Raw genomic sequence first — 16,217 nt, forward strand, 5'->3', positions numbered from 1 at the left:
GTACTTCTTCAAAGACAGTAAAGATCGGTTATGCCATCACTTACCTGAGGTGTTAGCAATGTATCTTCCTGTTGGCGATATGTAACCGTAAAGACTAGAAAACGACATTGAAAAGAAGATATCTGTGGGTCGTATTGTGGTCTTTTGTAGCTCGCTCGGATCAATTCGGCCAACTGTTATGACATAAAGCCAGGCTCCCAGATCACGTAACGGACGAGCTGCATCCGTAATTGACACAGCGTCTGCTGCCCTACTCGGGCCTCCCGACATAATAAGCATGACTGCCTTTGGCATTGCTGATCGAGCGCCCAACATTAGCGCTGCAGCCGTGTCTAACGCACGGTCCACTCTCCGGCCGCCTCCAAATATCGGCGCGTCGTCCAAGCGTCGCACAAATTCTGCGTTTGAGTCGTAGCCACCAAAGGCGCAAACGACCACAGAATTCGCTCCGTACGCCACAAGAGCGGCACGTGATCGCCCCGTAAAAATACCAAGATGCATTGCAATTCGTTGAACGAAAGTTTTCTCTATCTTGTAGTCCTGTGAGTTAACGCTGGACGAAGTATCCATTAGGAACATAATATCGACTTGGAACGACGAATCACCGAAGAGATCTTTGAATGTAAAAGGCAAAAAAATTAGCGAAGACAATTAGAGCACTTAACTAAAACGGATTCAACAAGTAAATAAGGCAATCAGACCAACTTGAATAAGCTTTCAGATAGGGTAAATTAAGGTTCACATTACAACTAAGTCCCAGTTGATCGAAAGGGTGGTAGCACTGTTCAGTGGATATAAAAGCTATTCAGCAGGCCCCAGTTAGAGCGGTTTTCAATTGAGTGTCGAAAGTAATTAGCTAATTACTTTGGTTTTGCATCTACTTTGCTCAATGATTTGTTCAAAGTTTTCGCGCCACTTTTTCAACCAATCAGAAGTGAAACCAAAACCAATTGTGGCTCGCGCGTGCACATTTTCCCGCCTTTTGTGTCGGCTACGTGTAATTACTTCGAGTTTTGATTGGTTTACTGGATTGTCTCAGTCCTTTTTGATTGGTCAAAGTAATTACTTTGGTTTTGGTTTTACGACACTCAATTGAAAAGCGCTCTAAGTTCAAAGGCCGCATAACTTTATACAGTAGATAAGTCACTATCCGACAGTTTTTAGGCCTCAGTTGACATGAATGTCTACGCAAAAAAAAAGAACCAACAATAGGTCAGGATCGTTGTTGATGTTACAAATACTGCCCAGCACAACTCCAGATGACGATCGCAACTGTTGAAGCCCTTTTTGATAAACGGCAGTCAATTTATATTTCTTTGGTATTTAAATTCCTTAAACCCTCTACCCTACTATTAAAACAAAAATCCCTTTAAATATATTCCCCTTTTTGGCGGGCCTTCTAATAACCAAGAATTATTTACTTTCAAGTACGGAGTGGCCTAAAAGCCCGGGCAAATGGCTTTATTCAACATCCGTTCGATTTTGCTGAACAGCGACGTTGAAACCTCCCCACCCCCTCCTTTCAACAACTTTGTTGAAACATGTCGAATCGAAGTTCAATCGACATTTCTTTTGTTATCGCGAATGTTTGCCTCCCTCTTCAGTCAGCATTGTTGGGTATACACCTTATTTCAAAATGGCCACCATTTTAGTATTCTTTTGTTTCCATGCAAATTGGCCCTTATGGACTCGCTTTCGAACGTAAAATTCTAAAGAATATTTAACCTTGAACAAGACCATAAGGGCCAATTTGAATGGAAACAAAAGAATGCTAAAATGGTGGCCATTTTGAAATAAGGGGTAATACCGTTACCGTGAGCACAAATCACAGCGAAGCGCCAAAGCAAACCAAGCAGTGCAATAGGTGGTTTGCAACCAATCTCTAGAGACACAGATAACAATGATGTAATGTACAATTGCTGGTGGACCAACAACAGGAGAAAATGAGTGGTCTTTTGTTTTCGTCCACAAACATGGCGCCGATGACGTCACGTGAAAACCACCTACAGCCAAATTTCGATATATTAAAATTCAGTCAAAAGGCATCATTTCAAGGCTCTAGGGAATAAACTCACATCAATCCTAATTTTTTATTCCCCAGAACCTCGAAATCATGTTCATTGTTTTACGTTGAATTTTAATACATCGAAATAGCCCTTATGCTTGATGACGTCTGACAAGCTTACTTCACCACCAAGTCCGAATTCTGTACCTTCTCAAATCCCATAATACACCTCTTTTAGACCCCAACAATTTGCATAGGCGTTATTTTCGATTCTCTTGGGATATCTTCCATGTCCCAGGGGAAATTGCAAACAATTATTATGCAAACTTTTTTTTACGGGGGGGGGGGGGGGGAGGAGGCAAGAGAGGTGTATTATAGGATTTGAGAAAGTAGAGAATTCGAAACTCGACTCTCTACTTTCTAAAATCCCATAATACACCTCTTTTACACCCCAACAATTTGCATAGGCATTGTTTTCGATTCTCTTAGGACATCTTCATGTCCCAGGGGAAATTGCAAACGATTATTATGCAAACTTTTTTTACTTGTAAAGAAAACCAACGTGTGGAAGCACACTGTATTATATGTTTAGATGATATGAATAACTTTGTCAAACGAGGCTTGGTAGTGAATTTTGAGCATATGCCGTAATCATGAATAAGGCCTATTGGTCTATTGATAATACTATTGTTGAAAAAGGAACTTATCGCCTTATCGAGTTCAGCAATTTTCACCCATAACCTTGAAACCCAACATTCATGTAAACAAATGTTTATGCTATTTGCCTCCCTTTGTTTTAAACTCTCTAAGGTTTGCAATTTAGAGTACTTTTCAAATGACTGTCGAAAGTAATTACGCAATTGCAATTGCCACGCGTAGTGATTGGTTTAAAAATCTCGCGCCAATTCATTAACCAATGAAAAGGAAAACCAAAACCAATCGCGAGCAAGTTATTTGCACGTGGAAAGGAACTTTAGGAAAAAAAGGAAAGAAATTTTATTTAAGTGTCTAGTCGTTCTAGCGCTGGAGCACTAATTGGGGACACTGTAAACTGAACTTAACAATTACCACAAATGAAGTCAAATGTTGGTTTTTGGAGAGAGGGGAAACCGGAGTAGACGGTGAAAAACTCAACCCACATACGAAGATATGATGGTGCATGGATGGAACAGTGGTGAGAGCGCTCGCCTCCCACTAATATGGCTGGGGTTTGACTCCCAGACTCGGCGTGATATGTAATGGTTCTCTACTCTGCACTGAGAGGTTTTTCTTCGGGTACCCCAGTTTTCCCCCCTTTGCAAAAACGAACATTATTTGATTTGTGTTAATTAGTTGATTTCAGTTTACAGTGTTCCCAGTTGGTGCTCTAACGCTAGAAGACAAGACACTTAAATAAAGTTCCTTTTCTTTCTATAAAATTATCTAATTTTCAAACATTACCACTGTTTATAATGAGAACGAAACTGATACTTACAATTGTCATTTGTTATATATCTAGCGACTGGACCAATATTTCCAGGTAAGTCACGATATGATACAACTGAGAAGGCATCTCTCGGCGTCTCAAGCATTGGATGTAACCAACCAACATACGGGTTCTCGCCTATTGAGAGGACGTACAACCACACCCCGCGACTAAGCAACGGTCGGGCCATGATTTTCAAGCTTTTAGTGTCCTGGATGTCATCCGGTCTCCATGGCGTCACCAGGATGGCTATCCACGGGTGCGAACCGCGTGCATCAGTAAATAGAGTACCCGCTGCACTCAAAGTGCTGCTAATCGAGGGCTCACCACCCAAGTAAGGAGCCCTGTTGACTTGTGTTCTGTATTCTGAGAGTAGTGTGTACGAGTCAAAGCTGAACACTGTCACAGGAGTCTCGCCAAAGGTAACAAAGGCACCTCTGGATTTTCCGGGTTCTACATTGAGGTACTCCGAAAGAATTCTCACGAATCGTTTTGCTTCCGTATACTGAAACTGAGACACGGATGACGACGAGTCCACAATGAAGATTATATCGGCAGCAAGGGTCGTGTTACTTGGGGCTCCTGAGGCATAAGAAGGGAATATTTGGTGAGGTGATAGCGACAAAGACCAAGAGAACCTGTTTGCGCCTAAAGCGATCGAAGAACTTCAGGATTCTTGCTTTTGAAATGAACCTTCCATCCAAACGAAACTTTCCGAGCGTTGCCTTAAAGTCAGCGGCAGAGCATCCTAATTGAAATTGGAGTATTACATGAAATTTTCGATTGGAGGCGCACTCAAATTTGATTCTGTGTATGCCCGCGCTTCTTCCGAACTTCCCAAAATCATCATTTCTACATTTATTTTGTTGAAAATAATGCAAAATGGATGACGCTTCATGTTTCACGATCGTCGTATAGGGGCTATTTACATAAGAGAACTCACCCCAGCGCGGATTCCATACCGGGAAGTCTACGTGATTTCCTATCGTGTTTACATGATGCACAGAAAACACGCTTCAGAAACAAAGACCGAATGCATAAATGGCGGCCAAAAATGTATTTTTTTTTTGTTTATGTGCTAATTAGACTCACTAGCCTCGCTGTCAAGCAATACTTCTTTTGTATTTTGTCCATGCAAACGAGGCTAGTGAGTCTAATTAGCACATAAACAAAATAGATATAGTTTTTGACCGCCATTTGGTAAATAGAGTGCAGTGGGTTCGCACGGTTAAGGTCAGTCCAAGTGCCCTAAAAGCCCGGTTTCGCAACTGCTTAGTGAAGCCATTAACTGCAATAATCGTCCTCTTAGAAAGTTTTCGCCTGGAATTTGCTTACGTTTGGACGACTCCGCAACCCTCTTCCATCCTTCACATAGTTAATAACTATCATTAAGACAAAAAAATCATGCAATTTCCACTTACGCCATGAAGCCATCATTTGTGCCGCCATGATGGGTGCTCGTGGAAGAAGATCAACAAACGAAGATATAGAGAAGGCGTCTTCAGGTCTTTGGACTGCTGGATAAAATTCACTTATTGTATAACCCCCCGTAAGGACGGCAACGACAAATACCTTGCCACCACTTGATTGGACGTTCCGCGATGTATTAGCTAAAGAGCGCGAGTCTGACAGGAGCGTCTGCTTCCCAGTCGTCAAAAGGATGACGTATTTCGGCACTGTCGCTCGAGAATCCGTTTGTAAAAGTTTGGCCGCTGAGTCAAATGCCTCATCAATATGGCGGTTCCCTTGTTCATGAGGGGCAGCGTTGACGGAAGCGTCAAAAGCTTCACGGTCTTGATAGCCGTCAAAGTTGATTACAAGTTGTGCGCGATCGCCAAAGGTGAAAAGCGCCGCACGACTTCTGTTATTGGCGAGGTTGAGGAGGCGAGCCATAAGCTTGACAAAGTTCTTCTCTAAGATATAATTGTCGACCGTAACGTATTTTGAAGAATCCATCAAGAATATCACGTCGGCTCTCCAATAAGCGGGTTCGTATTTAACTGAGACAAAATGAAATTGAGACATGCAGTGACTAAACAGTGTAAATTGATTTTTGAAGTCCTCGCATGCACGTGGCAGCGCAATAAAGAGACAGGAAGAAATGCACTTAAACTAAAAAGGCTTTAGTTGGTGAGAATACTGACATTTGAATCCCTATTAGGTCGAAATGTATACGACCTTCAAACAGATTAGCTTTCACCCGAATAACGATGAATAACTTTCACATTCTGTATTGATCATCCTTTTTATAGCCATTGGTAGTATACCATTACGACTAATTACTTACAGGCATTTGCAGACAGCCTCAGCTGTCGCGCGATCCTTGATTGCCAGCTTGCCAAATCGTCGAAAGAAGATACCCCAAATATATCACTGGGGGCACGTACCATTGGCGTAAACATTGATCCAGTGAAATAAGGACCAATGCCAATCACGTACATATGGGCATCCAGACTTTTCATTGATGATACAACGGACGACATAGACCTCGAGGAAGATCCCATGTAATAGTTCCCTGCAGTTAACAGAATGACAATCCTGAGGCCCACACGTCCGGTTTCTCGAAACAGTGAAGCTGCGTGAATCAGAGCTTGCCCAATTTTCCGTTTTCCTCCCAAAAACCGAGCGTTATTGACTTGACGACTGAACTCGGCATTGCTGCTATAACCAGAAAAGCCGATTACAGTGTATGAAGTGGCCGAGTAACTGACGAGTGCAGCTCGAGGCCCGAGCGGAGAAACGATGAAGTATCGAGCCATCTTTTGAACAAACTGTATCTCTATCTCAAACTGCTGCGATGAGACACCAGTTGAAGAGTCCATTAGAAAGATTATATCAGCGTCAGGATGAATGGGCTCCGTTTCTTAAAAACAAAGATAATACAAAAATCATTGATTAAGGCTTGCGTTTCAGGCCACAATTGTTTTTAATTTTCCCATAAACCAGTAGAGTATTTCTGACCTTGCGTCGGGCAAGCAGAAAGGTTCATATCTCCCCTTCACGTTTTACATACGATACAAAAATAGTAATTTCTTTTTCACAGTGAAAAAGTGTGTTCCCTTCACGTCTGACTGATGAGGCAAGGATATTGAAGAAAGAAGGTTTACTTGGGATGTATTTTTTCACTATTTGTCGCTTTCATTTTTTTTTTTTTTTTTGCATTTTATTACACATCAAAAAAATATGCACTGGTAAAGCCAAAGCCAGGGGCTTATACGGCCTGTGATCAATGGGAAACAAAGATAATTTATATGAAATTAGAAGGCTGTTAACATCTTGGTCTAAAAACCGCTGACCGTATAGAACAGTTAGGCTTCAGAGAGCTGCCTCGAGGACAAAACAATTCAGATCACTAACACTCTTCTTACGAACACCCATTTAGTCAGTCACGTTCATGCACATGCTGCACTTGGACGTTCTTTTCTCCTCGATTCAACATGAAGTCTCGCAAATAAAGCCTTAAAGTTTTGCTGTGCGGCGAGTGCTTGGTCGACAATTCCCTCTTTCTTTAGCTTTCACACACTCCATACATAAGTTGCAAATATTCCACTCGACCTGGCAAGTGAGCTCACAAGGTCTTGTGCAGCCCCGGTGCTACATGAGCTAAAGCAAGAAGAACGCTGACGTCCCAACGTCGTCTGTAATTTTCATTTCTTTATTGATAAATCAAATAATTGCCATACAACAGTGATTGAGGCAAACGTGCTGTTTTAAGAGGAAAAGTTCCGTCAAGATTCGGTTGTTGTTTATGATGCCTGGGACAGGATGAAAACGTTCTCCGTGCTTCAGCTCAATTTTTATGACGTCCTTACCACCAGCCTCACAGAGGTTTGCGGCATGAGTATTCACTTTGCTAACCAAATCATCAAATCTCGTCACTAATATGACGTCTTCATCTCGTTCCACGGTCAGTCTCAATTCCCTCGCGTTAACATATTTACCAACACCAAAAGCAATCACTCGCACTCCCTCGTTTCGAAGTGGCGCAGATGCTTCCCTGAGATCAATAGTTCCAGAGGGATTCGTTTGTTTTCCGTCTGTCAGCAGCATTGCAATCTTAGGCACGTTCTTTCGCGCGCGTGGAAAGAGCTGCGAAGCAGCCAATCTCAGGGCACTGTCTATATACGTAAGGCCCCTTTCGTGTGGAAGTCGATCAACAGCTTTAACAAAATCCTCTGTGGTGAGATACTGACCAAAATGAGCTTTGATAGAAGCCTTATTGCTGTACAATACGATACCCGCCTGGGTCCCAGAAGGCGAAATTCCAAAAGCCCTGGCAACGTGTTGAACGAACACTTTCACTTTTGCGTAATTCCTTCGGGATATGCTGCCAGATGAATCTATTATGAACGCCAAGTCCACACTGGTGTTGCAGCTTTTCCAAGCTGTTGGAGTAAAACGTGAAAATTGAATCGTGTTTTCATTTTCACCACATCGTGAACGGTAGGCAATTACTGCAGACCCCTCAGGACATTGGGTATCCCATGACCCTTACGGTGGGAATCAATTATTATGGCGGCCTAAGACAAAGAAATCACTGGGGAAAAGCCGTGGATTGCGACCACCACGAAAGTTCTGATTGAATTCTGCTCGCAAAATTAGTCAGTTACCACTTGAATCACAGTGGTCTTCACCTAAACAAATCTGGAACATCACGTCTTGCCCGGAATTTTACAAATTATTTGCGTTTAGATTAGGATATTGCCGTCTGGGAACCCGATTTGCCTGATGCCTGCACGAGCGATAACCGGGGTAAGTTTAACTATACTAGTGGTTTGGGTGGGGTTTGGCTATTGCTTCCCTAAATATAAACAGTCTGCCGTCCCATATTGATGAACTTTGAGTCTTCATATCCTGTTCTAAAGTAGATATTCATATAATTAACGAATCTAAATTAGATTCCACTATTCATGATAACGAACTTTTTTTACCTGGCTTTGAAGTAGTCAGAAGAAATCGCAGAGTTAATGGAAGGAAAGGGGGTGGTGTTTGTATCTACCTGCGCACAAATCTTAATTTCCGAATACGAGGTGATCTAAATAACGATAATTTGTAGAGTTTATTCGTTGAAATCAGCATGCCTCGAAGTACAGGATTCGTGGTTGGCACCTGGTATCGGCCCCCAGGTTCTCCCATCGAATTGTTTAACGAGTTTGAGAAATTGATAGACAAAATTGACGCTGAAAATAAGGAGTTGTATCTACTTGGCGATGTTAACTGCAATTTGTTGCCTGAGGCAACAGCACATATTTCGTCCTCGTTAACTAACATTCTTGATATCTATGGTCTTAGCCAATTAATCACGGAACCAACACGTATTACCCAGGTGTCAAAAAGCCTGATCGATTTATGCATAACTAATTCCCCGGAGAAGGTTTCAAACTTTGGGGTTGTTCACGTTGGGTTTAGTGATCATTCCCTTGTTTTTATGACACGTAAGGCTAATTATGACCGCAACGGGTCTCGCACGATCGAAATGCGGCAGTTTAAAAACTTTCAAAAAGATAAGTTCTTAAATGATCTCGAGCAAATGCCATGTGGCAAGAATGCAAAAACCTATTTGTCAGCTACATGGACAAACACGCGCCTCTAAAATCAAAAAGAATTCGTAACAAGAGGTCTTCGTGGATAACGAGTGAATTATTGCTCAGAATGCGTAGATATTTTCGAAAAAAGAAAACGATCACTACAAAAGATCATGTCATGTGGCAGCAGTTTAAACCGGCTAGGAACCAAGTGAATAATTCAAGTAAACTTGCTAAAAAACTATATTTTTCTGAAAACTTGGAAACTAGCAAAGGCAATCCACGTAAAACTTGGGATCTTATTAACGAGCTTAGCTCACGGAGTAGTTGTAAGTCGTCCAATATTTTGGAAATCCAAGCTAATAATAGAACTATAAATAACGCCGATGATATGGCGGAAGCTTTCAATGTGCACTTCACTAACATTGCGAAAATGCTAGCTCGTGATATTCCGGTTGGAGAAGTTGACGCTGAATCATTCTTGTCGCCCTCTGATAATTCGTTTTCTCTAAAACCCCCGAGTATCGACATTGTTCTAGACCTGTTGAAAAAAATCGATGAAAAGAAAGCCACTGGCCTTGACAAGATCCCTAGTAAGTTATTAAAAATGGCAGCTAGTATTGTTGCACCCTCACTAACAGACGTATTTACGAAATCAATCCTCACGGGAATCTATCCAACTGAATGGAAATTGGCTAGGGTGACACCGATCTTTAAAAAAGGCTCAAAATCAGACATAAATAATTATCGCCCCATCTCCGTTATCCCAGTAGTCTCGAAAGTGCTTGAAAAACTTGTCTAAGACCAACTTTACCATTACCTAAATGATAATAAACTGCTGTCAAGTTGCCAGTCAGGGTTCCGTTCCTTACACAGTACCATTACAGCTTTGCTTGAGGCGACAAATAGCTGGTCTGTTAACATCGACAATGGCTTCCTGAATGGCGTCGTTTTCATTGACCTTAAAAAGGCATTCGACACTATCGACCATGAAATCATTTTACGCAAGATGTCATACTTTGGGGCCGACCAAGAAACTATCACTTGGTTTCAATCGTACCTAAGCAATCGGACCGAAAGATGTAACGTTAACGGAAGACTGTCAACTCCTCGCACTATTACTTGTGGGGTTCCGCAAGGCAGCATATTAGGTCCCTTGCTATTTTTAATGTATATTAACGATCTTCCTAACTGCCTCCGGGAAGCTTCCCCGAGAATGTTCGCTGACGATACCAATATAACCCTAACTGCAAAAACTTTAACAGAGCTTAAACTAGCATTAACTCCTTAACTAAGTAACCTTGCCCCGGAATACCTTAACGCCTTTTCAGTCAACGACATGCTGAATATAACTTGAGAAACTTAGAAGGTAAACTTACTCTACCCGAGCCAAATACTAATTATTTGAAACGAAGTTTCTGTTATAGCGGGGCCTGTTTGTGGAACAATTTACCCCAATACTTAAGAAATGCTGACTCTATTGGGCAGTTCAAACGCACAATCAAGCAAGTATCTGACCTATCGGATTCCCACACGGCAATCATGTAAAACAGTTGTAAAGCGGTTTTTTACTTTTTTATGATTTTCCGTGTTTAAACGATCACAATTATTATAGCACGAAACTGATCCAAAAGGTGGCCTTTGTCTCTTATCTGGCAAAGGTAAATGTGAAATATATGGCAAAGGCACATATGAAATATATGCAGCATAGCACGTGTAGCGCGTTAATATTACCTCATAAAACCCTATTCCTTTGCGGTTTTCTCTTTACCTTTTCCATTTTTGAGGGCGATTTAGATGGTACGATTTTTGCTTTCGCCATTCGCATACGACTATTTTTTCCCCGCGTCTTCGACACCAGGCCTAGCACACCCTTATGACAGACACCCTCATTCGTCCGCGAATGAATGAACGAACGTCATTACGTACCACTAGTTGGAAGCAGGGTCACAAGCAAAATCGTGCATTCTAAATTGACCTTTAAAGAGACAGAGGAGAAGAGATGGGGATGTGCACTGGAGTTTCACAATGGTGCGCTGTATGTCTCTCGTTAATCTTCCTCCTTCTCTCTCTCTTATCATTAAAGAGGGAGGCTTCACTTTCTGTAAAGAAATTGTTGGAGGTCCTCTACATTGCACACCGTTGTTCTTAGTATTTGGTGCATGTGACTTGTTTACTTTCTGTTCGTTTTCTGTTCGTTTACAAAACTCATTCCGGCCCCCCATTCCACTGATATCAATGACCGGAAAAAAGGTTTTGGCATTGTGATCTTCCTATCTCCAAGCCTTAACCGAATTTCAAGGTCACTCTTTCGATGCACTTACGAACTTGTCTCGGTGTTTGTGTTGTTGGCTTGGCAACCGGATCAGCACAAATCGTCCTGCAGCCGTCAGAGCAGCACTTCCGGCCGACACTGCAATCGCTCTCGTCATTACACTCGTTTGGCTGGTTTGGACAAGGCGAGGGTCTGGGTAACACAGGACACACAACAGAACCTGTAAATTGAAGGATGAAGTAAGTCCGACAAGCCATTCAGCCAGCTTGACTGTTAGCCAGTCTGTAAGTAGGGAGCAGCGCGTTAAAAGCCAACTATTGAGTTAGACATGACAACCAATCAGTCAGTCTGTCAAAACGCATATTCCTCCCTTTCCATTTTCGAACTTCTACTCCGACGACCGTTGGGGCAGTTGGTCGAGAATCGGATGTCCGTGCGGGAGATCGTGGGTTCGAACCCCAATCGAACCAACACTCAGGGTCTCAAAGATAACTGTGCACAAAATGCTGCCTTTGTAACGTCATCCGGAAATGGTTAGACTTTCAAGACTTCTCGGATATGGACTATAAACCGTAGGCTCCGTCTCACAACTCTTCCCCAATCTCGTTCCCAGAGTCCGCTTTTGTTTTGGTCAGCACCAAGAACACGGACTCCGGCCACTTCCAAGGCCCGAAGTCCACAAATCACGGACTTCCGAATCGTCTACGCACGCTCATAAATTGGGGCAGAACACAGCTATTACAACGGCTCTCGGGATTGGCTCAGAAAACAATGGACCGAAACAAAAAGCCAATCAACGATAGACCCTAACCGTAAAATAATAAAGCTTCTTCCCAAAGGGGTCCAATGAAATCAGAGCTGCGTGCTATCTCCAAAAATTTGAAACAACAGCGATTCTCAACGGTTACAAAAACGGACCTTCACCACGATTGCGCATAAATTGAAAGTGGCCAGAGTCCGTGTTTTTGGTGCTGACCAAAAGAAAACTGGACTCTGGGGACGAGATTGAACCCCTCCCGTGATAATCAATGTAGTTATCGCGTGTGTAAAATACATCAGGAAAACTTCAAACGCGTAACTTGGCTTATTAGAGACCTTTAGATTCTAGGACAAGGACGAGAACGAGTACGAGATTTGACTGCCCGTTTTTAGCGAAAATACTTAGAACATTTTTAACCCGGACGATTAATCTTACTCTGTCTTAGCAGCATAGGTTACTCAGTTATTCTTATTGCTGGTAACTGAGCCTTTTCCTGATCGAAAAATGCCAAAACCGCCACCGTGTTGGTGACTTGTTCTGACACGACAACATTTTTGCAAAACCTTGTACTAAGATTACGACGATGTCACGTTTTTCCCGCCAAAATGACGCTAGTTTGCGCGCGCTCACTGTTGTTCTATGAGAAAATCAGCTACTCGTAGTCGTTTTCGTCCTAGCATCTAAAGCTCTCTATTATTAATTACGGTGACGCTTTGACTATCGCAGAACAGATAACATAAGAATGAAGATAGTGTTAGGACACTATATATGAACAAATGTCAATGAAAACGCACTAAATTGCACGAATGAAGACTACAGGCATACAATTTCCCGATTGCAGATTGAAGCGATTCCGATGAAGATGAGGATGATCGACTTAAATTTAGCTTTTATTGCAAATTATCTTGAGCTTTCTAACACTGTTTCACAGTGATGTACACCGTGAAAATTTATAGAATTCCGGGCAGTTCCAGTGAACTCATTAGTTTACTACTTGCATAATGAATGTTAAGTTAATAATCAAGGATGTCAATAATGAGGAATGTTTAAACGTTGTTGCAAGAATGTTACAATCTCTACTGTGATACGTTAAAAAACACTTAATCTGTTCCTGAAAAGTAACGGGGAGGCCCCCGGTATTGGTGGTCTATCTCTCAGAGAAAGATGAGTCAAAGAATTATAAGCCGCCATAAAACTGCATCCGATATGTGTATATAAATCCTTTACCATTACCATATTTCGATATCACAAACCATTGGTCATCCATTCATAACATCATCACCCTGTTGTATTTAGAATTTGGCCTACGTCTCCCTTATCAGAGCTCCAAGCTGCCTCAATTCTATGTTTTTACCTCCAATGGACAACTGTATGAGTGCTGGATTAAGACACATCTTTTGACATCCAATCAAACAACACCTGCTGTCCTTGGACTCTGTACAGTCTGCGTCGTATTTACATTGGTCCACACTTGAATGCGGGGCACAGTTCATGGACAGCTGTTTTGGAAAATCAGGGCATCCCGCACTCTTTACCACACCGGGTAAAAGAACCGCTATTAAAAGACAAATAAATAAAAAAATCAATCCTTGAAATACTCGTCCCATTTCGTTTAAAATGTATTCCTGTGTAGAAAATCCGAGGATGCCCGGTCATCGCTAGTTCAAAGAAAGTATTCACGCGCGTGAGAGAGTCCGCGAGACTTGTTTTTAGCAGTATCACCGGATGAATAGCTAGCATATCACGCGTAAACAGCCCAGCTTTCGCATATTTCTGTCTCACTGAGATGATGCCCTTATAAAATGATAGATGCGACTCCAGTGAACTTTTACATCGTTAGGCAAGGTGCAAGAAAAAATCGCTTTCACAAGCGACATTGCGGCAAAGTGTAAGGACGTTGTGTAAGCATACCGATTGCTTCTCTCGAGACTATCACGTGACAAGCCTTTCACTGTCGCCACGAAAACATTTCTTCTCCCAAAATCTCCGTAATAATTTAATAAATCAAGCATTTACACAAACAAACACACAAACTTTTAGTGTTTAAGTTTCCCCCCTTGCCCTAGCGTGTTCCAGGCTCCCAAATAGTCACGAAAACGAAAACAACTGCGTGTGAAAACCGCATGGGTGCTTGATCCCACTCGCTTTTTACACGCAGTTGTTTTCGTTTTCCCAACTATCTGGGAGCCTGGAACAGGCTACCCTTGCTAATCTCGCGTCTTTCACGTTGCCTCGGCGCCCGCTGTCAGTTTCGGTGTTGTCGTTGTTATTGGATCCAAAGTCTCGTTTTGGCGCAGTGGTTGGCGCAGTGGATGGCGCAGTGCAATCTCGACCCCAGAGCTCTTCTCTTGATTGAGGGAGAGAAGACCTCTGGGGAACCCTGAAGCAAAGTGTCTTCTCATTGGTTTTCGTGAAGAACAATCAAAAGCGTCTCTAATTGGTGCGTTCATATTAGCACGAGGAGTGAACAGGCGCCGTAAGGTTCAAATAGCCAATTTTTGACTATGCGAACGCTACGGCGCCTTATGGGCGCAGTGGTGAGAGCACTCGCCTCCCACCAATGTGGCCCGGGTTCGACTCCCAGACTCGGCGTCATATGTGGGTTGAGTTTGTTGGTTCTCCCGGTACTCCGGTTTCCCCTCTCCTCAAAAACCAAAATTTGACTTGATTTGTGTTAATTGTTAATTTCAATTTACAGTGTCCCCAATTAGTGCTTCAGCGCTAGACCTACTAGACACTCAAATAAAGTTCCTTTCCTTTCCTTTCCTTTCCTTTCCTTTCCTTACGAAAGAAGAAACCGGTATGTTTTGGCCATAAATACCTGAAGACTACCAAAAATAAAAATTCGCTCTACAAATAAAGCAAATTAATTTGAATAGAGCTCTACATTTAAAAATAGGAGTGTAAACTGAGGGATAGGTATCAGTCCTAATGGAAAGTGCGAAATTTACAGCCGTTTGTGAGGTTGGTAAGCGACTTGCGTCTCAGTTTCACTCCAAACGGCTATCTGAAGGTCTGTAAGTTTTGCATTTCCTCATACTCATGCACTTTTCATCAAACGTTGCACATTAACTTGAACATCGAACCCAGACTCTCGTCCTCAACCTCCGAAATAGAGATAAAGCCCCAGCTTAGAGTTGAAAAATAAAAACCTTTTTGGCTAATTTGGGGCTTCGCCATGCGTGGGTTGCATTGGTATTTTTTAGTATTACAGAGGTCACGAACCTCTTACAAGCTGTCAAATCAAGTGATGTTTTTATGTCCAAAGGAAACGGTAGTAATTTCGTTTCTTACAATTTCCGGAATTGACAGCGAAATTCCTGGCTACTTCCCAATCAACGTCTTTTTTTTTTTATGTGCATTTTCTAGAATCCGCGATGTGTGTTAAATGTCCAATCTGTATCAGTACCTGCCGTTTAATTGAAAACAGAAAGCAAGACGGATTTATCAGCTATTGTAAACAAACATTATCGGTTGGGCCTGGTGAGAGATCTTTTAAGAGGGTAATAATACTACAGACTTTGCCTTAATCTGATTAACGCAGTCTTTGAATGGTAAATCCTCACTTAAAAGATCTCAAAATACAATTAGGGCTGATCAAGAAAATGATACCGTCTACAATTTGTCTTTACGAAGAAATAGTTTAGTTTCATAACATTGCAAGTTGTGTATGTTCCAGAATGAGTAACGAAACATCTTTCAACAGTGTCTCCATTGTTCTCTTCTATCAACTGTCTATAACTTCAAAACATTGTGCAAAGTAAACTGGAAACTGATGCACGTTATATTGAGAACAAAAATATTGGCAGACGACGTCGTTATGCGCTCACAAAAAGAATGAAATTTCTCATCTTTTCGTGGTCAGCCAAGCGTGAGTAAAGACTAAAATACAAATATGTGAAGGTGTCACATACCCATAGACAAGAAAGTTACTTTCAGCAACGTCACTGCGAAAAAGATCCCCCTCTTTTCGCCTGTTCCAGCCGTCATCTCTCTTCTGGTCTCTTTTGGTTAAGCGGCTAGCGCTCCGCATTCACTCTTCAAGCGCCTTTATAGAGTCAAAGCCGCAACTGTTGAGCTTAAGTGCAATTTTTCGCTGCTTTAAGTGTGGCGTTACCTACTGCACTCGGCCGTCTGTGAACTCAGTTTTTTTGTATTTGAAACAGTTGGTGTTGATAATATCTAGG

At 42.1% G+C, this 16,217-nt stretch overlaps 1 protein-coding gene across 1 annotated transcript in view; it reads right to left on the reverse strand.

The window, feature by feature from the left end:
* LOC138014003 (uncharacterized) overlaps nucleotides 1–16,156 on the reverse strand; it is a 73,651-nt gene extending 57,495 nt beyond the window's left edge. Inside the window, 8 exon segments of the mRNA XM_068861038.1 lie at nucleotides 45–614; nucleotides 3,480–4,052; nucleotides 4,892–5,470; nucleotides 5,758–6,333; nucleotides 7,283–7,855; nucleotides 11,320–11,490; nucleotides 13,385–13,585; nucleotides 15,945–16,156. Coding sequence (XP_068717139.1) covers nucleotides 45–614; nucleotides 3,480–4,052; nucleotides 4,892–5,470; nucleotides 5,758–6,333; nucleotides 7,283–7,855; nucleotides 11,320–11,490; nucleotides 13,385–13,585; nucleotides 15,945–16,020 — 3,319 coding nt within the window. The 5' untranslated portion in view covers nucleotides 16,021–16,156.
* Between the last annotated feature and the right edge of the window lie 61 nt (nucleotides 16,157–16,217).

This window comes from Montipora capricornis, chromosome 1, assembly GCF_036669925.1.
Source record: "Montipora capricornis isolate CH-2021 chromosome 1, ASM3666992v2, whole genome shotgun sequence".
In the NCBI taxonomy this organism is placed as follows: domain Eukaryota; kingdom Metazoa; phylum Cnidaria; class Anthozoa; order Scleractinia; family Acroporidae; genus Montipora; species Montipora capricornis.